This window comes from Gymnoscopelus braueri, assembly GCF_963280865.1.
Source record: "Gymnoscopelus braueri genome assembly, chromosome: 20".
In the NCBI taxonomy this organism is placed as follows: Eukaryota; Metazoa; Chordata; class Actinopteri; order Myctophiformes; family Myctophidae; genus Gymnoscopelus; species Gymnoscopelus braueri.
The window spans coordinates 29,250,689-29,275,230 of record NC_137622.1 but is presented as its reverse complement, the minus strand read 5'-3'; the positions used below and the strand labels follow the sequence as shown (position 1 = coordinate 29,275,230).

Below are 24,542 nucleotides of genomic sequence, written 5' to 3'. Positions count from 1 at the left end.
GGTAGGAGAAACCGGTAACTGTACTGGTAGTCTGGAGATGAAACACCAGAGAGAGTGGAGACCAGTTTATGGGTCTAACTGGAACCTGAAGTTATCAGATATAGTGTGTAGACAGCTGGACTGTGGCTCTGCTATTTCAGCAGAAACACATTCTGGTTCTAAAGATCAACCTGTATGGAGGATTACATCTTCCTGTGTTGGGTCTGAGAATTCACTGAGGGAGTGTGGAACAAAGGAGTCTCTTAATTCCACTGACAGACTGGAGGTGATCTGTTCAGGTAACACAATAACTTCATAAATGACAGTATTGTTTTCTGTGTCTTGTTTCATCTCTACATATGTATCTATGTACTTATACTGCCCCCCCCCCCTCTCAATCTCCCTCTACAGAGTCTGTTAGGTTGGTGAATGGGACTAGTTTATGTTCAGGCAGAGTGGAGGTGAAGTCTAATCAGACGTGGGTCTCAGTGTGTGAAGGTGACTTTGACCAGCAGGATGCAGAGGTGGTCTGTAGGGAGCTTGGCTGCGGGGCTCCTTCAATCCTCCAGGGGCACTCTTCGGAGACATGAATACACCAATGTGGACCAAAGAGTTCCAGTGTGAAGGCAATGAGTCGGTTCTCCTGGACTGTGGAACCTCAGCCTCAACTACAAACACCTCCTTACCTGACAAGGTTGTTGGGCTCATCTGCTCAGGTAAAAGACAAACTACGCTTTTTGTTTAGATATGTTATTCATAATGAAAGTTATATTAAGTTTGTACTGCTTACTCTCTTTTACCTGTACAGAGCCTGATGATATCAGGCTGGTGGGAGGAGCCACTAACTGTACTGGTCTACTGGAGATGAAACACCAGGGAGAGTGGAGACCAGTGAATGGGTCTGACTGGAACCTGAAGTCATCAGCTGTAGTGTGTAGACAGCTAAACTGTGGCTCTGCTGTTTCAACAGAAAGCATTCTGGTTTTACAGATCAACCTGTATGGAGGATTACATCTTCCTGTGTTGGGTCTGAGTCTTCCCTGAGAGAGTGTGGAACAAAGGAGTCTCTTAATTCCACTGACACACTGGAGGTGATCTGTTCAGGTAACACAATTACTTTAAAATGACACTAATCTTTATGGAGTCTTAATTAATGTAATGTGTATACATATATGTATCTATCTACTTATATGTCCCCCTCTCACTCATTGCCCCCTTTCTATAGGTAACAAAAACAATTACTTCAACAATGGCAGTAATCTTTATAGTCTCTTATTTAATCTACTGTCTATCTTTCCACATGTCCATGTCCATCTCTCCCCTCTCTCTCTCTCTCTCTCTCTCTCTCTCTCTCTCTCTCTCTCTCTCTCTCTCTCATCTCTCTCTCTCTCTCTCTCTTCAGAGTCAGTGAGGTTGGTGAATGGGACTAGTTTGTGTTCAGGCAGAGTGGAGGTGAAGTCTAATCAGACGTGGGTCTCAGTGTGTGAAGGTTACTTTGACCAGCAGGATGCGGAAGTGGCCTGTAGGGAGCTTGGCTGCGGGGCTCCTTCAGTCCTCCAGGGGGTGATCTATCAAGACGTGAACGCTCCAATGTTGACCAAAGAGTTCCAGTGTGAAGGCAATGAGTCGGTTCTCCTCGACTGTGGAACCTCAGACTCAACTACAAACACCTGCTCACCTGACAAGGCTGTTGGACTCACCTGCTCAGGTAAAATACTAACTGATTTACATTATTATATTTATTGGAATTTATATTACATTTCAACTGCTTACTCTCTTTTACCTGTACAGAGCCTGATGGTGTCAGGCTGGTGGGAGGAGACAGTAACTGTACTGGTTTACTGGAGATGAAACACCAGGGAGAGTGGAGACCAGTGAATGGGTCTGACTGGAACCTGAAGTCATCAGCTGTAGTGTGTAGACAGCTAAACTGTGGCTCTGCTGTTTCAACAGAAAGGCATTCTGGTTTTACAGATCAACCTGTATGGAGGATTACATCTTCCTGTGTTGGGTCTGAGTCTTCCCTGAGAGAGTGTGGAACAAAGGAGTCTCTTAATTCCACTGACACACTGGAGGTGATCTGTTCAGGTAACACAATTACTTTAAAATGACACTAATCTTTATGGAGTCTTAATTAATGTAATGTGTATACATATATGTATCTATCTACTTATATGTCCCCCTCTCACTCATTGCCCCCCTTTCTATAGGTAACAAAAACAATTACTTCAACAATGGCAGTAATCTTTATAGTCTCTTATTTAATCTACTGTCTATCTTTCCACATGTCCATGTCCATCTCTCCCCTCTCTCTCTCTCTCTCTCTCTCTCTCTCTCTCTCTCTCTCTCTCTCTCTCTCTCTCTCTCTCTCTCTCTCTCTCTCTCTCTCTCTCTCTCTCTTCAGAGTCAGTGAGGTTGGTGAATGGGACTAGTTTGTGTTCAGGCAGAGTGGAGGTGAAGTCTAATCAGACGTGGGTCTCAGTGTGTGAAGGTTACTTTGACCAGCAGGATGCGGAAGTGGCCTGTAGGGAGCTTGGCTGCGGGGCTCCTTCAGTCCTCCAGGGGGTGATCTATCAAGACGTGAACGCTCCAATGTTGACCAAAGAGTTCCAGTGTGAAGGCAATGAGTCGGTTCTCCTCGACTGTGGAACCTCAGACTCAACTACAAACACCTGCTCACCTGACAAGGCTGTTGGACTCACCTGCTCAGGTAAAATACTAACTGATTTACATTATTATATTTATTGGAATTTATATTACATTTCAACTGCTTACTCTCTTGTCTCTGTACAGAGCCTGTTGGTGTCAGGCTGGTGGGAGGAGACAGTAATTGTACTGGTATACTGGAGATGAAACACCAGAAAGAATGGAGACCAGTGGTTGTTGGGTCTCACTGGAACATGAAGTCATCAGCTGTAGTGTGTAGACAGCTGGGCTGTGGATCTGCTGTTTCAACAGAAATGCATAATGATTCTACAGATCAACCTGTATGGAAGATTACATCTTCCTGTGATGGGTCTACGTCTTCACTGAAGGAGTGTGGAACAAAGGAGTCTCTTAATTCCACTGACAGACTGGAGGTGAACTGTTCAGGTAACACAAACAATGACTTAACAGCAATATTTACAAATTCATTTAATTTACTGTATCTACTTATTATGTCAATGTCTCTCTCCCCCTTTCTCTCTCTTCCTGTCTTTCTGTCCCATCTTTGTCTCACTCTACCACTGTCTGTCTCTTTGTCTCTGATAGGCTCAACTCCAAACACCTGCACACCTGATAGGGCTGTTGGACTCTCCTGTTCAGGTAAAAGACAAATTTCACTTTAATTTTGGATTATTATTTCACAATGAAAGTTATATAATTTATTTCTCATTGTCTTGTCTCTATACAGAGCCTAGTAATGTCAGGTTGGTCGGCGGAGCCGGAGACAGTAATTGTACTGGTAGACTGGAGATGAAATACCAGAGAGAGTGGAGACCAGTGGTTGTTGGGTCTGACTGGAACCTGAAGTCATCAGCTGTAGTGTGTAGACAGCTGAACTGTAGCTCTGCTGTTTCAACAGAAAGGCATTCTGGTTCTACAGATCAACCTGTATGGAGGATTACATCTTCCTGTGTTGGGTCTGAGTCTTTCCTGAGAGAGTGTGGAACAAAAGAGTCTCTTAATTCCACGGACAGACTGGAGGTGATCTGTTCAGGTAACACAATGACAGTAATGTTTATTGTGTCTTGTTTAATCTACTGTACAATACATGTATCTATGTACTTATACTGTGGGAACCGCCGATCGGACAGATATGCCCATATGGGACCAATAGACTTAAAACTTGGTACTGCATAACTGGGTGGGGCATGCTTTTCCAACTTTCATCCTTCCCAACTTGCATCGTTCCCTGAGGTCTAGTTCATATAAATAACCGCTAGAACAACACACTCATGTTAATAAGATATATATATACAGGAGTTTTTCATGGGGAGAGTTTGTCAAAACTATACTTTTTTTTAATCAAATTTGGGGAATTACGTTTGGGTGACATTTTTCATAGTGAGGCCAGTTTAGAAGGAAGTGTAGCTCTCTCTCCACCCAAACAGTGGGTAGACAGTGGGTGAGTGCACCTGACAGTTCACAGCATCTGTTGAAATTGTGTTCTAGTCTGTTCAGAACGAAAAGTAAGGTTGAGGAAGAAAGGAGACAACAGTATAGAGGTGTGTCTTTTGCTGAACTCCCCCCCCCCCCCCCCAGGTTGCGCCAAGGAAATTAAATGAATCACACATGCACATTGGAGATCGAACGTAGCACAGAACAAATGCATTTATTCTCTGTTTACATATGTGATGTTTCAGCCAATGACCTCTGTTACAGATATTCTGTTTAAGCCAAAAATCATGGTTCCTGGAGACCAGCAGCAGTGGAATGAGGGTTCTGAAATCCCCATCACCTGCTCTATCCAGCCACAGTACCCAGGAGGCTCCTTCAACCTAACCTTCAATGGCGTCTACTATGACCGGCATGTAGCTGTCAAACACTCTGCCAACTTCCAATTGCCTTCAGTAAAGCCCTTTGATGAAGGGAGCTACAAATGTGTCTATCACATCAATATTTTCCCTCACAAATTCTCCTCTGAGAGTGAGCCCCTCTCCATCAAGGTCAAAGGTAATCTGAATGAAATGAACTTTTAAAGTCACAATATGAGACACACATGAGTGACATCAGAAATTAGAAAAAAGGAATTTGATCAAATGAACCTATTAGAATTGAGAGAGCTCTGTTCCTCACACGATGTTTGGTTCTTATTTCAACATATTTATCCCCCACAGCCCGTCCACCAGTTGACATCGTCAGAGTTGTTGTCACAGTTCTGCAACCACTGCTGTTTATGTTGATATTCAGATACCTCTATCGTCTCAGTGGGGTAATGTATACGTCTGTACAGTATGTAACGTAAGACTGGATTGTGAATAAGGCCGTTAGACTCTTTTTATTGAAGAGAGACTGCTCTGATCCAGTAAGGTTAAAGTTGCGTGCTGCCGTGTTTCTCCAGGACACCAGAGGGCAAAATGCAGGAGAGGAGACCAGTGAGTTGGAGTATTATTACCTTGCTGTTCCTGGTGCTGAGGCCGGACCCAGTGAAGAGGCAGGAGTCCAGGACACAGAAGAGGATCTCCAAGGAGCTCATCTCACATCCATCATAGTGTTAGAAGATGCAGCTTTAACGACATTTACATTACATTTATTCTCCATTAACCTTTTCTGATAATCTATATAAATTGTTCTTAGAAATTGCTTCTAAATTGTTCCAGTGTGTTTGTGTTGAGCACCGACACTTCAAAAAGTGTCAAACAATATGTGAAAAAAGTTAGTTAAAATGATTGAAGAATGACTATGAGGGATAATGAAAAACCAGCAGCAAATAAATCCCCTATTTCCATCAGTGTTCATCAGCAGAGACCAGAGTCTCCTGTACCCAGTGTCTCCATGAAGAGTGACTGGTCCATGGATCAACCTAACTTCAACGTTAATAGGTATAGTAATTATCACTACTTTTGGTGGACACAACTACTGTACATGACAGTAATATACTTATGTTTTAGTAATATCACTACCTCTAATGCATTAGATTTTTTGATTTTTTTGGCTATTCAAAAAATAGCAGATACAAGCTCATATACAAGCTCATATGAGCTTGTAGATCTGCAAAAAAAAAAAGAAAACGTGAAATATTGCGCAAATCTTTGAATATATATATACAATTTTAACTCAAATCTTTGCCTCTGCATGGAGCCCTGGAACAAAATATTTTGAGATGGGGGGTTACTGTACATGACACTAATATAGCGCCTTTATCCAAACGCTTTACAATGTGCATTACATTCACCCATTCACACATTGATGGCAGAGGAAACCATGCAAGGCACCAACCTGCTCATCGGGGGCAATTGGGGGTTCAGTGTCTTGCTCAAGGACATTTGGACACTAACTTGAGTTTGTAACTGTAATATGAATCCACATAATTTACATACTTCATTGTTACAGTGATTTTCAACTTTTGTAAGGTTAACTGTTAACCAACAGTGCATGATTTTTTAAAATGTATTCATCTCTGGGACCCCACACTAAAATCCTCGGTGGTAATTGTACTATGAGAGTGTATAGACGTACATATGGAACACTTTTTTTTACACTCTAGGACTTACAGATCGGTAAGGGTCCATTTGGTTCCTATTTAGCTGAGGAGCCCCTGGAACCCACTCAAGGAGAACCGGTGTTATAGTGTATAGTGATCCTTTAAGTGAGCCTTGATTGAAACACACCATCAATGTTATAAAGCTATATGTCCCACTAATAATGACACATACTGTACTCTACTGTATGTTCCACTAATGACACACACTGTACTCTATGTTCGATTAATGACACTCTATGTCCCACTAATGACACATACTGTACTCTACTGTATGTTCCACTAATGACACATACTGTACTCTATGTCCCACTAATGACACATACTGTACTCTACTGTATGTTCCACTAATGACACATACTGTACTCTATGTCCCACTAATGACACACACTGTACTCTATGTCCGACTAACTGTAACATGATCTTCCTCTGTTAGATGGTACCGTTCCAACATCACAGGCGTGGAAGCAGAGTACCTCTTGTTGACTCGAGGAATGGATGGAAGCTTCTTGGTCAGACCCAGTAATAGTAAACCTGGGGTCTTTACTTTATCTGTACGGTGAGTGTTGATCATGTCTCTGTCCACAGCAGTAATCGTTATTTCAAAGCCTGTGCACGTTGCCCATCTTTAATATGTCATTTCTCTGAATGGTTGTCTTGGTTTTTTGGGTTTTTTTTGTACAGGCATAATGGAGCAGTCACACACATTAAGATCCAGAACACAGGAGAGTACTATGATGTTGATGGTGGTGGGGAGGAGTTCGCCACACTGCCTGACCTGGTCGAGTATTATATGGAGCATAATGAGCAACTTAAAGATAAAAATGGAGACGTGATTGAGCTCAAAGATCCACTACATTGCGCAGACCACCTGGGTCAAAGACGTAAAAACTTTTCAAGGTATCAAAAAAGAAAAACAGCAAACAGCAATATATTCAAACAATCAGCTAATCGGCTAATCAGCGGGCGGGCGGGCTGCCTAGTTTTTCCTTTAAAAGGTTATAAAGCTCTATATTCTGTTTGTAATCATTGCTGTAGAGTGTTTGTAGTAACAGGGGTCTGCCCGTCTCTCCAGCTCTTTAATAAACAGAACATTTATTTTCAGGTGGGTTGCCAATTTCAGCCATTCAGGAGAAAGTACCCATGTATCAGCTTAAATGTTATCCTGTTAAGGAGTTCTCTCTCCTTATTGAACAAAATTTGGTATCCTGACCTGGAAATGTAATTTCTGTTTAAAGACAGGGAGACCCCTGTTACTGAACAAACACTCTATACTGTAGCAATGATGACTATCATAGAGCTATTTAACACTTACTTTAACACAAATAAAATTACTTACTGCACCTTTAATGGAGTCATTAATGTTATTGCTGTAGTGATGTGTCATCCATACATTTATTTTTTAATCTATGGGACCCCCACACTAAAATCTTCAGTGGTCATTTCACTCTGAGATGAGAGTGTACATACAGTATGGAAAACTCTGTTTTTACACTCTAGGACTGACCAGTAAGCGTCCATAAAGGTAAGTTCCTAAATATCTAAGGGGGTTCCAAGGAGCCTCTGGAACCCCCTCAAGGACCCATGTCGTTCCCCACAGCACACATTGAGAACCGGTGTTATAGTGCGTTGGTTCTCAAAGTGGGGTCCGGGGACCCCCAGGGGTCCTTGAGGGAGTTCCAGGGGGTCCCCAGCAAAATGTGTGAAAATAGCATCACAATAGTTTTAACCTTTTATACTTTGGCTATTCAAAAATAGCAGATATACAAGCTCATAGCACGGCACCGAGTGCCGCGCTATGAGCTTGTAGATCTGCTATTTTTGAAAAGTCTTGAAGATTTGTGCAAATCTTTGAATATATTTCTTTTAAAGCGAACATTTTAACACAAATCTTTGAATATATTTCTTTTAAAGCGAACATTTTAACACAAATCTTTGCTTCTGGGGGGTCTCTGGCACAACATATTTTCAGATGGGGGTCCCCGGCCAAATATATATCAGTTTGGGGGTCCCTGGCATGAAAGAGTTTGAGAAGCACTGTTATAGTGTACTGATCCTTCAAGTGAGGCTTGATTGAAACACTATCAGCGTTAATAACAGCTATGTCCCACTAATGACACATACTGTACTCTATGTCCCACTAATGACACATGTACTGCACTCTATGTCCCACTAACTGTAACATGATCTTCCTCTGTTAGATGGTACCGTTCCAACATCACAGACGTGGAAGCAGAGTACCTCTTGTTGACTCGAGGAATGGACGGAAGCTTCTTGGTCAGACCCAGTAAGAGTAAACCTGGAGTTTTTACTTTATCTGCACGGTGAGTGTTGATCATGTCTCACTCTGTCCACAGCAGTAATCATTATTTGTGTGTGCATGTTGCCCATCTTTCACATATAATCTGCTAATATAATATGTCATTTCTCTGAATGGTTGTTTTGTTGTTGTTTTTGTTTACAGACATGATGGAGCAGTCACACACATTAAGATCCAGAACACAGGAGAGTACTATGATGTTGATGGTGGGGAGAAGTTCGCCACACTGCCTGACCTGGTCGAGTATTATATGGAGCATAATGGGCAACTTAAAGATAAAAATGGAGACGTTATTGAGCTCAAATATCCACTGCATTGTTCCTACCCCCTATAGAATTTGTTGCTAGATTCTTTTGCTTGAATATACAGTTGGGAATAGTTTGAATGGCATCATTAGTGTCTCTCTGGAGTTGTTTCTCATCATATCTTTGGTAACAATAGTTAAGTTAAGTTAAAACCTTCCTAATTATGTAATATTTTCAGTTATTTCTAGGGATGAATATTGTAACTTTTCTGTAGTTTTTGGATCCATCTACTGTTCTTTGTAACCTAATTAAGATCTATGTACAGTATCTAATCCTTGTTTATTTAATGACTCCTGGATTACTAGCTGTACTTTTATTTTCTGAAAACGTACTATTTTATATTATTACTCTTTTATACTCCTATAAGCCAAACATGTTTTCTGTGTCTGAGTGCAAAGCACCTTGTGAAATTCTTTGAATGTAAAATAAACAGTAAATAAACCATCATTGGTAAGTTGTTTATCCCTGATATTGAATGGACTTTATGTGGATAGACAAAACAAAACATTTAAATGTATGACTGCTACTATAGGTGTAACAAGCCACAACCTTAACTGTGGATGCATAGACATCTGCTTCATCTAACATCTTTGATTTGATTTGATCTCTTAGGCAATAGGATACATCTGTAATAAACGACCCATAGACATGGGTTTTACGCATATGAAAATAGAACTGGGCTAACAGTCCACACACAGTGACAAAAACAGCCTTCTTCAGGATAAGATCAATATAAGGTTGTAATAGAACCGCATGTTCATGTATGTGCACACGTATGCTCACAAATGATATGCATGATGCACCATAGGCATTTTCATCTGGAAGGGTGACAATTATTTTAGCCCTTAGCTAACTTATGTGCTATTTGTAGCTAATAATAATGCAGATGACAATGATAAAACAAGCACCCTGTCCGCTTTGAAGCATTCATATTTTTTTTTTATTTGTTTATTTATATCTAAAGCGCTATCTAAACTACTTTCTGTGGCGTCTATACAATCCCAGCTAGCACTCCCCAGAAGCTGTGCAGCTCTGTACACCCAACCTGACCAAAGTTGTTTAAACCGACTGGCAGGGCCATCATTCACTCTCACCAGTGGGGCAAAACAAATTATTAGCGCCAGAAATTGTGTTTGTGGAGGGGCATGTGTTGTGTAATCACTGAATGAGGTATTAGAATGATCAAAGTCAGTAGGTTGGTTCCTGCAATTTGCTCTCAGTTTCTTCTAATTTTATTAATTATTTTCTTTTTCAGCACGGACGTTTCGGCTATCAAGCCTTCCTAAGTGCGCTAGTTGACACGTGCATCATTCATTACCAAAACTGTTTGCCTTAATAGTCCAGTACAATGAACATTTATCCCTGTCACATTTGCAGTTTATGCCTTACGCTTGAAATAAAATAAGTTAGCTGAAAATCTTCATTCAAAGCAATTAGATGCTGTAAGGGTGTAGGCCTACTGCCAAAGTCTCTCTCTCTCTGTGCAAAAGCTTTACTTAGATTCCCTGTTCTAGTCACCATTTCAATAGCCATACATTTTCAACTACCACTGGGTGGATCTCTTTATGAAAATGCCTTGCTATAGAAGATGTGACATTATTTTGCCTTATGTTCACCTAGTCTGCATAAACATTTTAGAAAATACATGATGTGAGTAGTGGCACCAGTAATTCAGTTTTTAATGGCAACTCTCTCACTCAACTGTGAGTGAGTGAAACTGGTGCCTTCAATGATGTTGCAATCCTGGCACCTGTAGCAGGTATATTTACTATTTAGGTTGGGGGAGGCTTAGGGGGGCACCCATTGTAATAACATCAGAAGGCACCAGTTTCACACACAATTGTGACATTCATAATGCTGGTATTGAATGACGGTCACATCATTATAAAGTATAATAATAAGTACATCATATAAATACTATTATAAAGCTCCATAACTTAATTTAACCATTTGTATTTATTATTTGTATTTGTGAGCCAGCGTGATTGGGTGGACCAGGGACTGAAATGGTTATGCCCCTAAAGTGTAGCTTGATAAGATGCAGCACACTTCAAAACAATCACATACAATCTGTGTAATTCTGCCTCTGGGTCAAGGTATTAATTAGGGTCTGAGCTTGGTGTCCAATGTTTCCAATGTCTTGCCCAAAGTATCATCCATATGATGCACAAGTTCTTATCTTATATGATGCACAAGTTCTTGTAAGGCCAATCAGACCTCAGTCCACATTTAAAAGCATTATTTTCTCCTCTGATGTTGTTACCCCTTGGGACGTCCTTATTTTTGCTTCACTTATTAGTGTTGTTTACAGCACAACTAGTCATTTTGCTTACACCTCAGGCTTTCTTTTCTGCAAAACAGCTTTCTGCCCCCTTGTGATTGCATCCTGAGAAACCATACATTTCCCCCAGATAATATCTAGTGCCCTCTAATGATGTTGGGCCCGTGGGCTATAACCCAAGAAACAGTTTTGAAACCAGTAGATTATTTCTTGCAGTTTCACAATGTCTCACAATGTATTGACCACAGGGCTCTGGATGAGCATACAGCAGATAATTATTAAGCCAGAGGGTGGCTAACAATCTTGTCTTCTGCTTTTCCTATGAGCTCAGTCATGTCATTTCCCCGTTAATTGAATTTAACCAGATGCTGACAAGGAAGCCTACAAAATGACATGACATGTGAGACAATATTAGGCCTTGTTGACCATGTTGTTTATGTCAGAATGTCCATGCATATATCTTGATGAGTGCCTGTGCCTACAGTATGTGTGCTCAGCTGTGCTAGCTGATTATGTGAAAAAACATAATTTTCAAAACAACATTTATAATCAACTGCATCCTGCAGGGTCTGGGTTTAGCCAATGTAATCAGGTTAGCTAAACGTCTCTGGTGGGAGGCTAATCTACTTTGATGCAGTGTCTGCTACCAAAACATTGGATCAGTGTCAGTCCACACAGGCGGCACAGTGCCCGCCAAGCCCAGTTGTAGTGTATTTAATGACATTACCGTAGACTCATGTCCAACTTGATGTCCATTCAGTGACAGTCCAATGCCTGATTATAGTGGCTGTGCCACATATCAAATCTGACAAAAAAAAATCTCTCAAAATCAAGAGGGCTAGGATTATAATGGATAATTATCATTTCCCAATATAATATTGCAGAGGGCCGGGTATGGATATGGAAGAATTTAGCCTGCTCTCCAAACAGCATGCAGATATCATTTGCTGCAATGTAGTGTTTTATTTTATTTTATTGTGAGTGTGTAGCCTGTTCTGTTTTACTGTATGTTAAGGATGGAGAGTACATTTTATTTAAATACTTTTTGCTGGGAAATTCATAGGCTACATTACCCTACTAGGCCTATATTCGTTAAGCTGGCATCAGTGTTTACCTGGGTACATTTATTCACTTTTGTATTACTTATAACAATAAAATGTTAGTATCCAAAACATTTCCATATCACAGAACATTATATTTTTTGCCCAGATCCTAAGGCAATCAAAGCAAGCACAGTGGACGAGTGGTCCTTTAGTTTAATGCATTGAAAAGGTGTTTCTAGGTTGAAACAAGGACAGTCTATTGAGCATGTGCAAATAATGGAGTAATTTCGAAAAGGAAAAACTTAGTGAGCTTGTAGATCGGCAAACCCTTCAAACCAAATCTTGAAAAAACAAGAAGAAAACAAAAATCTTGTATGTGTGCGTCCCTGGCACACAATATTTTAACTGGAAGACAAAAGGGAGGCTGGCTGATAGTCTGACAGACAATCAGTATCTTACAATCAATGCACCGAATCGTACGTCTGTAATTCATGTATATCGAGACGAGAACTGTTCGACCGACCGACTTCAAATTCCACACATAATATGCGTCGCAGACGACCCGATGGAGTGCAGTGCCCGGTGCTGAGTCGCTCGGATAGGCGGTTGTCCAGAACCACCAGAAAACGCTCTGGCTGTGGCCCAAATGAGCCCATTGATTGCTCAGCTTGATTTGGCAAATTCTCCGCACCTGTCGAATTCTGTGAGCTTGTAGATCGGCTTTCAAATGGCTGAAGTGGTTAATTAATGTTTTGTAATAATAATCAAAACCTACAAAGTAACTAGTAACTCAAGTTCACCTCCACGCCACGTTTGAGTCAGGCTCTCTATTTAGTTTTTAGTTTAGTTAGTTAGTTTTATTGGGAATGATTTGATTTCGCCACTAGATGGAGCTGCTTACCTACATTATCTACGGTAAGTGCTTCCGCCTCGTCATTAGCTTTAGAGTTTTGCTGTAGTTATTTTAGAAAATATTAATTCAAAGCTGTATTAATAACTAGCCTATCTCAACGGCAGTGCTTTTAATAGCTATTAACACGTACATTCATATACATTGAGAGCCCACAAGCAAAAAACAAACAAATCTGGGCGTATAATTATGTCAAATAACAGAACTTTAGACTTGCATTTTTCTTTTTATAGTGCAATAAAGCAACTGATTGGTAATAAAACGACCAAGTGGGGAACCACATTTGCTCTTATTTCAGCGCATATTTTTGAACATTTGTCTTCTTATTGATAACAAACTGTGTTGTTGTCCCAAAATTAATATAATCAGAGTTTCCCTTGCTTTTAAACTCTTGTCATCGGCGTGGGGTTTTAAAGACATTATCTGTTGAAGGGGTTCTTAAAGGTAGACTATACGGTACCGACGGGCTGAACTTCATTACCTGCCCCCCCCCCCCCCTGCCAGGCCTATGTTGGGTTTGATTGACAAGCTCGTCCACAAAGCACGGGACAACGGTTCATCCATGACGGACGTTTGTCGCGACCGTCATGGATGAACTTCAACCTGGTGTTTGCACTTTCTTCCTTTTTGGCCCGTACATCTACATAAACGTTCATATTTCAAATATAAAGTGCTTACCCCATGGCCACAGATGTTATAATTATGTACGGCTTCTCAGAAGTACCTGTATATTTCGTAGTGTTCAATAAAAAAGCATTTTAATCCGATTGGTGGCCATTTTATCATAGAGTTATAATGTATCAGAGTGCAATACATCTCCCAACCAATAGGGTCGCGTAGTTGAAAGCAGTTGGAGAAAATACGGAGAAAATGGCCACCGATCGGATTAAAATGCTTTTTATTAAACAATACGGAAGATACGGGCCCGTACATAATTGTAACAACCGTGGCCATGGGGTAAGCACTTTATATTTGAAATCTGAACGTTTATGTAGATGTACGGGTCGTAAATGCAGAAAGTGCAAACACCAGGGTGAAGTTCATCCATGACTGTCATGATGTATCAGGGCTAGGGACAACGGCAGCGTCTCACAATGGAAGGAAGGGAAACGCCGCGGAGGGCGGGCACGAGCACCGTTATCCAATGAGCTGTGCGGTGGGAGGGAGTTTGTCCAACTCCAGCTTTGTTCTAAGTTACTGCGGGGCTCCTGAGTACAATATGACTGAAGCGCCTGCACCGTTACTTCTACGGGACGCTGTGTAGAGGCTCAGCTGCCCTGCCTCTGCCTGCAGTTGCGCTCAAAATTCAGCCTGGCTGAATTATATTCAAACTTTTGGATACACTCCCATTGTTTCTCAAGACAGTTGCAACTGCAACTTTTTTGGTTTTGTTTTTATATATCACATCTGATCATGCCATTCCGCCCAGGAGGATGCTTATTATAGCAACATTGGATCTGAGGTGAAACTTCCTTGATAAGCAGCACGGGACGTATTGGTCTGCAGGAATTATACGCTTCAGGCAAGAGGATTTTTTTTTTTGTATTAAAATATTATTATACTGGATCCAAACGACGCTTGTGGAATTACTTTGGACAACGTGGAAAAAAAGAGACGCACCTTTGCTGGGATTTGCATTACGCAGCTGCTGGAATACAATGCTTTTATAGCGACCGTTAAAACTTAAGTAAAGTTGATGCATCATAGGCATGGACTTGTTCTGAACAAGGTGGACTGGGTTCTAGACCATGGCGCCCACAGGTAGGAGTTTAGGTCGGTTTCATTTGATTTTATTGCTGTTATGGACACTATCGCAATATTCAGCGTCCAGTCAAGTTCGCCAAGAGTTCCAGGTATTCGAGGAGCAGCCCGTCGGCACGTACGTGGGGACCATAGAGACCAAGCCCAGCTTCACCTACCGCTTCAGTGAAAACCATCAACTTTTCGCAATTAACGGCACCACCGGAGTCATTTACACCTCCTCGGTGATTGACAGAGAGCTTTTACAGAGCGATGTGATCAATGTCGTGGTGCTCTCCAGCAAGCCCACGTATCCCACTGAGGTTAGGATCGTAGTGTTGGATATAAACGACAATTCTCCCGTGTTCCCCGACGCGTCAATTGTAGTTTCGTTTAAAGAGGACGCCAGCAGCGGCAGGCAAGTGATTCTGGACACCGCCACGGATTCGGACATAGGGAGTAACGGAGTTGATCACACCACGTACAGAATAGTGAACGGCAACGAGCAGAGGAAATTCCGCTTGGATATAACGGTCAATCCTAGCGGAGAGGGGGCATTCTTGCACCTCGTTTCAACTGGAGGCTTGGATAGGGAGGTTACTCCCTTCTACCAACTCCTGATTGAGGTGGAGGACAAAGGAGAGCCTAAAAAGTTTGGCTACCTCCAAGTCAATGTCACAATTCAAGACATAAATGATAACCCTCCTATATTTGACCATGACCAGTATCAGAACAGTGTATTTGAAGATGCAGCAGTAGGTTCTAGTGTTCTGCAAATTACAGCATCAGATCAAGATGAGGGAGCCAATGCTGACATACGGTACGTTCTAGACGAGGGGACACCTTTCCAAATTGACCCTAAAGTAGGTACCATTATTATTAAAGAGGGCTTGAATTATGAGAGCAAGAAAGAATATTCATTGACTATCCATGCTGTGGATAATGGCGTGCCCTCTCTGTCAGGCAGAACAGAAGCCACCATCAAACTTGTGGATGTAAATGATAATGACCCAGTGGTGAAATTCCGCTACTTTCCCACTACATCAAAATTTGCCTCTGTTGATGAAAATGCCCAAATTGGCACAGTTGTGGCTTTACTCACTGTCTCCGACTCAGACTCCCCTACAGCTAATGGCAACATATCTGTCTCCATCTTAGGGGGAAACGAACAGAGGCACTTTGAAGTGCACACGTCTCCAGTCCCTAATTTAAGCTTGATCAAAGTGGCCAGTGTTTTAGACAGGGAGCGCATTTCATCATACAACCTGACTGTGTCTGTATCAGACAATGGCAAACCTATGGCCAGGTCCTCCTTTGCCAGTCTGGTTATTTTTGTGAATGATATCAATGACCACCCACCCATATTCCAGGAAGCGCTGTACAGAGTAGATATCAGTGAAGACATTCCTAAAGGCAGCTACATTAAAGGGGTCTCTGCAACAGATGGCGACTCTGGGCAGAACGCCAACTTGCGCTACTCCCTGGTGTCTGGAAACGCTTTGGGCTGGTTCTCCATCAGTGAAAACAGCGGCTTGGTCACCAGTGCCGCTTTGCTGGACAGAGAAATAGCATCTGAAATCATGCTCAACATCAGTGCCAAGGACCAAGGGCTGCAGCCCAAAATCTCCTACACTAAACTGATAATCAACATCACTGACGTGAATGACCAAGTGCCCACTTTCACCCAGAGCACATATCACCTTTCCCTTGTGGAGCACACACCTGCCGGCAGTGAGATGGCTGTGCTGTCCGCCTCGGACGACGACCTGGGGCCCAACGGCACTGTCCGCTTCTCGTTCGATGCCGAGACCCCCGCCAGTGTCCAACAGCTGTTTCGCCTGGACGCTGCATCAGGCCGATTAAGCGCCGCCACGGAGCTAGATCGAGAAGTCCAGGACTGTTACTTACTCCACATTCAGGCAACAGACTCAGGCAGCCCCCCTCTTCACTCCATCTGCAAAGTCAACATCACCCTGAGGGATATCAATGACAACAGGCCGGTGTTCTATCCAGTGCAGTACTTTGCCAATGTGAAAGAGAACGAGCCCTCTGGGTCTTACGTGGCCACGGTGTCAGCCACGGACCCCGACATGGGTCGAAATGGCACAGTGAAATATATCATCACAGCAGGGGATGCATCCAAATTCCACATTAACAGCAACACGGGCAAGATCACGACACTGGTGCCCCTAGACAGGGAGGAAAAGATGGCCTACCAGCTGCAGGTGACTGCAGCAGATGGGGGTGGCCTCCGTTCGCACACACAAGCCATCGTGACCATCACTGTCATAGACACGCAGGACAACCCACCCACATTCAGCCAAAATATATACAGCTTTGTCATGTTTGAGAATGTGGGCATCGGAGCAGTTATAGGTACGGTGTCTGCCACCACGGTCGATTTGAACACAAACATTACGTATTTGATCACCTCAGGCGATCAGAGAGGGCTTTTTGCTGTCAACGGTGCGGGCCAAATTGCAGCATCCAGTCAAATTGACAGAGAGGAGCAGGCGTTTTATCAGCTGAAAGTGGTGGCCAGGGGTGGGGAGGTCACTGGTGAGGCCCTGGTAAATATCACAGTAAAGGACTTGAATGACAATGCCCCCCATTTTATCCATGCTGTTGAACACGTAAGTGCGGTGGAGAACTGGAGCACAGGACATGTCATATTCCAGGCCAAAGCATCAGACCCGGATGAGGGCAGTAATGGCATGGTGATCTACAGCATCAAACAGAACCCGAAGGGGCTGTTCCACATTCACGAGAAGCATGGTCTCATCACACTGACTGGCCCACTGGAGGTCACCACTAGCTCTTACCATGTGGAGATCATCGCCTCAGATATGGGCGTGCCACAGCACACCTCCAGCCTCATGCTCACCGTCAGCGTCTACGACGTCAACGACAACTCCCCTGTGTTCGATCAGCTCTCCTATGAGGTCATCATCCTGGAGTCTGAGCCTGTGAACAGCCGCTTTTTCAAGGTCAAAGCCACCGACAAAGACTCTGGCCTGAATGGTGAGATAATGTACGATATCGTTGGCGGCAACACAGGTGACGTGTTTGGGATTTTTCCAGACGGGCAGCTGTACATTAAAACCGAGCTGGACAGAGAGATGCAGGATAGATATAACTTAGTGGTCACAGCCACAGACAGGGCCGTGGAGCCTCTAAGTGCCAGTGTCAATGTCAGTGTAATTCTAGACGACGTCAACGACAACCGGCCCCTCTTTAACAGCACCAATTATGTGTTCCACTTTGAGGAAGAGCAGAAGAGAGGGTCACTGGTGGGGCGTGTCTTTGCAGAGGATAAGGACTTTGGCCCAAACAGTGAGGTTAGATACACATTTGAGACTCCGCAGCCCAACTTTGAACTGAATGCCATAACAGGGGAGCTAACCAGCACACTGCAGTTGGACAGAGAGTCACTCATGAGACAAAGAGGCGCCTCTGTGTTCAGCTTCATGGTCGTGTCCTCTGACCAGGGTCTCCCCAAGCCCCTGAGAGACCAGGCCAAAGTGCAAGTTTACATCCAGGACATTAACGACAACCCACCCAAGTTCACCAAAGACATTTACCAGGCCTCCATCTCTGAGTTGGCCCAGAATATGACACAGCTGCTGAGGGTCTCTGCCTCCGACGTGGACGAGAACAACAATGGGCTGGTCCATTACCGCATAGCCGACGGCAACGAGGAGGGCCAGTTTACCATTGACAGCAGTTCCGGACAGGTGACTTTAGTGGGAAAGCTTGATTATGAGTCCACATCCTCCTACTCACTGAAAATCATTGCAGTTGATGCTGGTACTGTGCCCTTGTCCTCTTCATGTATGCTAAGCATTAGCATTCTGGATGAGAATGACAACTCCCCCTCCTTCCCTAAATCCTCTGTGTCTGTTGATGTGCTTGAGAACATGAGGATAGGGGAGCTGGTGGCCTCTGTGACCGCCACTGATGCAGATTCTGGTCAGAACGCAGACATAACGTACAGCATCACAGCCACCAACAACCATGGCACTTTTAGTATCAGTCCCAACACTGGCAGCATCTTCTTAATTAAAAAAATGGACTACGAGACGCAGTCATTTTACAAACTCAACATCACTGCAAAGGATAATGGGAGACCGCCACGGTCCTCATCCATTCCTGTGGTCATTCATGTCAGGGATTTCAATGACAATCCACCCATTTTTACCCCTGGTGACATTTTCAAATCCATCACGGAAAATCTTCCCACCTCGGCCTCTGTCATGACAATTACAGCCCATGACACAGATGCAGACATAAACGGCCAACTGGAATACTCCATTGTCCAGCAGACACCCAGAGGGGGCCACTTTAGCATCAACCCCAGCACTGGACTCATATACACAAATAAGGAGATAGACAGAGAGTTCTCTAATCTCTTTGAACTGACAATTAAGGCGACTGACCAGGCGGTGCCCGCGGAATTCCGACGCTTTGCCCTGAAGAACGTCACAATATGGGTCACAGATCAGAATGACAACATACCTACATTCATGTCCCAGAACGCCCTCGTGGCTGAGCCCAACATAGTCATCGGGTCTATCCTCACCACGGTGGTGGCCTTTGATCCTGACGAGGGGGCGAATGGCGAGGTGGAGTATGAGCTTGTGAAGGGTGACTCGGACACCTTCATAATGGACCGCTACAGTGGGGACATACGCCTGGCCTCCCAGCTGGTGCCCTCCCGGCTCATATACACGCTCACGGTGTCGGCCACTGACCACGGCACAGACCGCAAGACCTCCCGAACTGACCTCACCATCATACTCCAGGGGGGCGACGGGCCTGTGTTTTCCCAGCCCAAATACATCACCATCCTCAAGGAGGGCCAGCCACCGGGCACCAACGTCATCTCACTGGACGCCTCCAGCCCCCGTGGCTCAGCGACAAAAGTGGAGTTTTTCATTGTGGCGGTGCGGAGTGGCGGGAAGGCCGTGGGACGCCTGTTCACCATCGGACGCCACACCGGGGTGATTCAGACCGCTGCCGAGCTGGACCGGGAGCAGGGCTCTGACCTCTACCTGGTAGATGTGTATGCCATCGAGACGGATGCCAGTCAGCCCAGGACACAGCGTGCTGAGGTGAGTACATTGCTGAGTTTTCTGTTTACAAAGGTTTGGGAGGTACGCTAATTGCTATTATGGTCTTCTGCTGTACATCTGTTTGATCTGTTTGGCACGGTGGCGAGGCATGGGTTGAACTGCTTGTGTTTGATAAAAGCCATTTTGAGTGAATGAATGAAATGTGATCAAGGTTTCATGAGAAGAAAGTGAAAAGTATGAGTTTAACTCCCACATAAACATATCTAGGCTACCTGTTACATTTGACCACTCATTCATTCAATTCCAGTCTTTTACACATTCTTCTGTTATATTAAGCCAAAACTGCCGTAACATTAAGGCCTTGTTCTTTGGCAAGAAACTTAATTGTCCCCCCCTCCCAAAAACATACTGGTCATAACAATTTCTCCACTACAGTATGTCCCTTCAGTGTACTTGGGAAGGGAAAATGAGTGTTGTGTGTCTCTCTGCAGGAGCTATGCTGCTGTTATGACTTGGAATATTCTTATCAGTGCATATGCACAAATGAAAAAAAAGAGGGGAAAAAAAGGATTGTAATTTCTCCCCTAAAGACATTCCTCATTCTAGGGTTGTTGTATCAAGGTTTAAGGCCCATGGTGGTTTCTCCCATCCCATGGAGATTTGAAAAAGAAAGTAATTCCTATGGTCCTCTAGTTTAGGTATGCATCATGGCGGGCAGTATCACTTTGAGCTTTAGAGCCTGCGGCTGTTTTGGCACGAGGGTGGTCTGAGAGGGGTACTTTTGTGTATTGCGGGGCTCAGCTCCACAGGCAATAAGTGACCATTAAAATTGGGTGACCCCTTAAGACTCTGTGAAAAGACATTGAGGGCAAGCAAGAGGGTAGAAAAAAAATCTCTGAGTGAAACTTAAGCCGTCTGTGGAGTTTGCCATAATATGATGCACCTCTTTTAGACTCCTGCATGTTCCCCAGGGGAAGGAGTTAAATTCTGTGCAGTGGAGGGCTGTTGGAACCCTAAACCCTGGTTTGGGTGGCTATAAGACCTAGCCACTCCTGAAATGAAAAACAAATGTGACTCAATATGTGTTTTGGAAATTTCAACTGGGACGTAAAATGCCATGTTATTACAGGCTTGATTATACATGTATATAAATTTGAGTTTTTAGAGTAAAACCAAATTGGTTTCACTGCTGCTTCCGCTAAGAAATGTGCTTTAGTTATTGCTGTGGAGGTAATTAAAAAAAAGTGATTGAAAAACATAATAGCTTTGTGCAACGATTCAAGAACATGAGTAACTGTGATAATCTTGGATACGTTTTTTTTCTTATTTTTTCCAGCCAGTGAAAGTCTTGAAATTGAAACTTAACACAGCGGTTGGTTGTGCAGAGAAAGACAAACTCAAACATGATTGAAAAGAAGGATTATTTGGCAAAACCTTGTTAACTAATTTAACTCAAACGTTTTGTGTGTGACCAAATGGGGATATCAAATGTTCTCTCAGTTTGCCTGCAGCGAAGATTGCGATCTCCTTCCATGCAGACTCCAATGTGGCCTTAATGAGAGAAATGTATTGCTACCTTCCCAAACCTTTTTACTTCATGCTAAGTCTGAGTCCTTCTCAGCCCTTGAGGTAGATGACTTTACCATGCCTTTTTACTGTAGAGCCAGTCTCTATAGTACTGTGGTGGTTCTCTTTTCACTGAGGAGTCAGTCTCTATACTGTAGTGGTTCTCTGCTGCTTTCACACTGCTTTCAGCCACATACTATAGGACACAAAATAAATATGATATAGGCCTACCACAATGTAACTACTTAAAACCCACATTAACCCTGGCGTCCCTATTTTGTAGGTTAAACTTTTTTTGTGTTCCCGAATTTTCATAAATTGCAAAAACAGCCAATCCACAAGCTCACAACACATCGCAATGCAACATGATGTGAGCTTGTTGATCGGCTATTTTCTTAACACATATTTAAGTTAGTCTTTTATTTGTGTTTGTGATAGCTGGTCATGGGAAATAATATGGCCTCTCCCATTGACTACAGTTGTTTTTCTTTGCAAGGCTGACCTCAGATATCTCCATCACTGGTACCACTAAGCACACAGTGTTACAGCAGTGTAAACGTTCGGGGACTTGGACTAATGTCATTCCGATGCAGTATTTATGTACCAGAAACTCAGTAGCTACTGGGTGATTATTCCCATCCTCCGGGGTCGTGACCCTTTTCACTCTCTCCGCTTTTGCGTTCTCGCAATTGATTGGCCGCTTGAGGAGAATTGACAACCTACTTTTCCCCGCTGTGTGTGTGTGTGTGTGTGTGTGTGTGTGTGTGTGTGTGTGCTCACGCATGCGTGCGGTGTGTGTGTAATGTTTTGGAAAGCCTCAAACAAAGAGTATTCTGCTGGACATGCCTTATCAATGCTTGTGATCTTAAACATCTGAGAGGCCTGGAGCTTTGCACCGAGAGGGAAGTCGATTGAGTGTTGTTTTTATTCGGCCTCTCTTGGCGTGCGAGCATGTTTGACTGTCAGTTGTTGCTGATTGGCTGCTTTTATTTTCTAACTAAGAAAGTGCAGTGCTATCTGGTTCATCATCATAGTTTAGTTTGATATGATTGACAGCCTAGATGTATTCTGTGTACCCCTGCATGACCCTGAGTGGTGACCTAAAGAAATAAGAGCCAGGTTTAGATGTATTTTTCTCTCCTTCTCCCTGTCGCCTTCACTATCTCTGGTTCTTGTCATCAATTCTCCCCCTCTCACGTAACCCCTCCCTCTGTCTCTCTACTCCACTTCTCTCGCACTCACTCAAGCCCATTACAATCTTTTGGAATTGCTTTTCTTTGACTCATTGTGTGACAAAATAAAAGAGTGGTTAAGCTTTAAAATAGCAAGTTCACAAAGCATCGCTAAATTTTGAAAATGTGGGATGCCAGATTGAAAGTGGTTAAACTGGCATATAATTGAATTTGAATGGAAATCAACCATTTTATAGACGTATATTCCTTTCCAATTGTCCCCCACCAGCGGCCCCCACTTTGAACCACCGCCCCCTTCCCTCCTTAAAATGCATTGTTCCCTGTGGAAAATAAACACAGTGTGACCGGTCAGCAGGCCCTTCCTTTGTTTGGCCCTTCACAGATAGAGTGTTGCACTGCCCTGGCCGTGATTTGGGAGGCCTTTGTTATTTTTTTGTCTGTGCCAACGTCATGAAGTGACAGATTTAGGTGTGTGTGTGCCTGCCTGCCTGCCTGCGTGCGTATGTGCGTGCGTGCGTGCGTGCGTGCCCCTGTCAGCCTCCTCCACCCTCCAGGAGAGCTCTTTGAGATGGTATGTTTCAAACAAGGGCAGAGTTGTAATTGTTTTGAGTTGTTAGAGAGAGAGAGAGAGAGAGAGTGAGAGGGAGAGAGAGGGAGTTCTAGGTTTTGATGAGGGCATACTGCATCAGAGTGGTTTGAGAGTTGTACACAGCAAAAGCCTCAGTGATTATTTTTCTCCACTTGTCCATAAAAAATCACACCCAGTGTGAAGTGGGCGGTGTGGTCATCACAGTGGTCATCATAGTGATGGAAGCTCACTTCAAAATAAATTAGATTTTTTGAAGTGCATAATCCTATTTATGGGTTATCAATGTCATCATGTGTCTCGCAAGCCAATCACAGTGCTGAATAGAGTCAGCCAATAGAGTCAGCCAATCACAGTACAGCTAGGGGTGTACTAATGAGCCAATCACAATACAGCTAATGAGGTGTCCCAACCCCACTTATAGGGGCGGCTACACCGCCCAAAAAAGAAAAATAACATTGAGAATTTGACTGTGTAGGGAAAAGGATGGAGAGAGGAACGGGATCCTGTCTCAAGCAGGTGTGGGAGTGAGGGTACACGGTCAGTCTGCCCATTTGGACATCATGACTGGGGAATGCAGATGGCTGGGCCAGATACATGGATCTTATTAGTGTTGTTCTCAGTTGCTACGGGTGATTTGAGCTCTGCTTTCTCCCCTCCCCTCTTTGTTTACCTCTATCTTTTAATCTCTCTCTTTGTCTCTGTGTCTATCCATTTCTCTTGCCCTGTCTCTCACTCTCTCTCTGCATTTGTTACACTCAACTGTCTCTGTGTTTCTGATTGGTTGATTCTATCCCTCCTCTGTCTCTCTCTGTCTCGTGGCTCTATGGCAGGGCAGCGCCGAACCTCCTCCGACCTGCATGAAATACAAAACCCATACATCCCAGACAGCTGGCGTAGGCAGAGATCTAGTTGAGAAGCCATAGGTTCAGATCCGGCTCATGACCTGCTTTGTATGTCTCGCCCTCTCTCTCTCTCTCTCCATCCCTCTCTCCTGTCTCTCTCCATTGTGTCGTCTGATTAAGCAAGTAATGCTTTCAGATGTAGCGGAAGTAACTTTAAAAAAATGTCTTCAATTCAGTCACACACTGAATTGGATGTGTTACATGTGCTAGGGCTGCACTATTAACTTACACTCATCAAACGTATTCAGTTTTAATTTGATTTATGCTTTTTTTCCCTTAAAAAAGGGTCTATCATGGCATGCTCAAAATAGGGACACCACACAATCTGAACCCCTGTGTAGTGTGAATGTGTCTATCACTTTTAGCTGATATTCTTATCCAAACTTGCAATGACTGTCTGGGATATAGCCCCCTTGTGTGCATTTGAAGACTACTGTGTTAGTGTATGGTGCAGCCAT

At 43.5% G+C, this 24,542-nt stretch overlaps 2 protein-coding genes across 5 annotated transcripts in view; both read left to right on the top strand.

Moving 5' to 3' along the window:
- Positions 1-9,213, top strand: part of LOC308075851 (scavenger receptor cysteine-rich type 1 protein M130-like) — a 16,619-nt gene extending 7,406 nt beyond the window's left edge. For 3 of the 4 annotated variants that reach the window (XM_080415829.1, XM_080415830.1, XM_080415827.1), the window contains 14 exons: positions 1,382-1,687; positions 1,771-2,067; positions 2,384-2,689; positions 2,773-3,072; positions 3,232-3,285; positions 3,374-3,679; positions 4,345-4,635; positions 4,800-4,894; positions 5,024-5,175; positions 5,415-5,504; positions 6,600-6,722; positions 6,848-7,063; positions 8,365-8,487; positions 8,628-9,213. In XM_080415829.1, the coding sequence (XP_080271955.1) occupies positions 1,382-1,687; positions 1,771-2,067; positions 2,384-2,689; positions 2,773-3,072; positions 3,232-3,285; positions 3,374-3,679; positions 4,345-4,635; positions 4,800-4,894; positions 5,024-5,175; positions 5,415-5,504; positions 6,600-6,722; positions 6,848-7,063; positions 8,365-8,487; positions 8,628-8,817 (2,849 nt within the window). In that variant the 3' untranslated portion in view covers positions 8,818-9,213. The remainder of the gene's footprint in view (positions 1-1,381; positions 1,688-1,770; positions 2,068-2,383; positions 2,690-2,772; positions 3,073-3,231; positions 3,286-3,373; positions 3,680-4,344; positions 4,636-4,799; positions 4,895-5,023; positions 5,176-5,414; positions 5,505-6,599; positions 6,723-6,847; positions 7,064-8,364; positions 8,488-8,627) is intronic. The other variant, XM_080415828.1, reaches the window with a different exon arrangement.
- Positions 9,214-14,295: 5,082 nt separating this feature from the next.
- fat4 (FAT atypical cadherin 4) overlaps positions 14,296-24,542 on the top strand; it is a 109,096-nt gene continuing 98,849 nt past the window's right edge. The window contains exon 1 of the mRNA XM_080415474.1: positions 14,296-19,873. Coding sequence (XP_080271600.1) covers positions 14,771-19,873 — 5,103 coding nt within the window. The 5' untranslated portion in view covers positions 14,296-14,770. The remainder of the gene's footprint in view (positions 19,874-24,542) is intronic.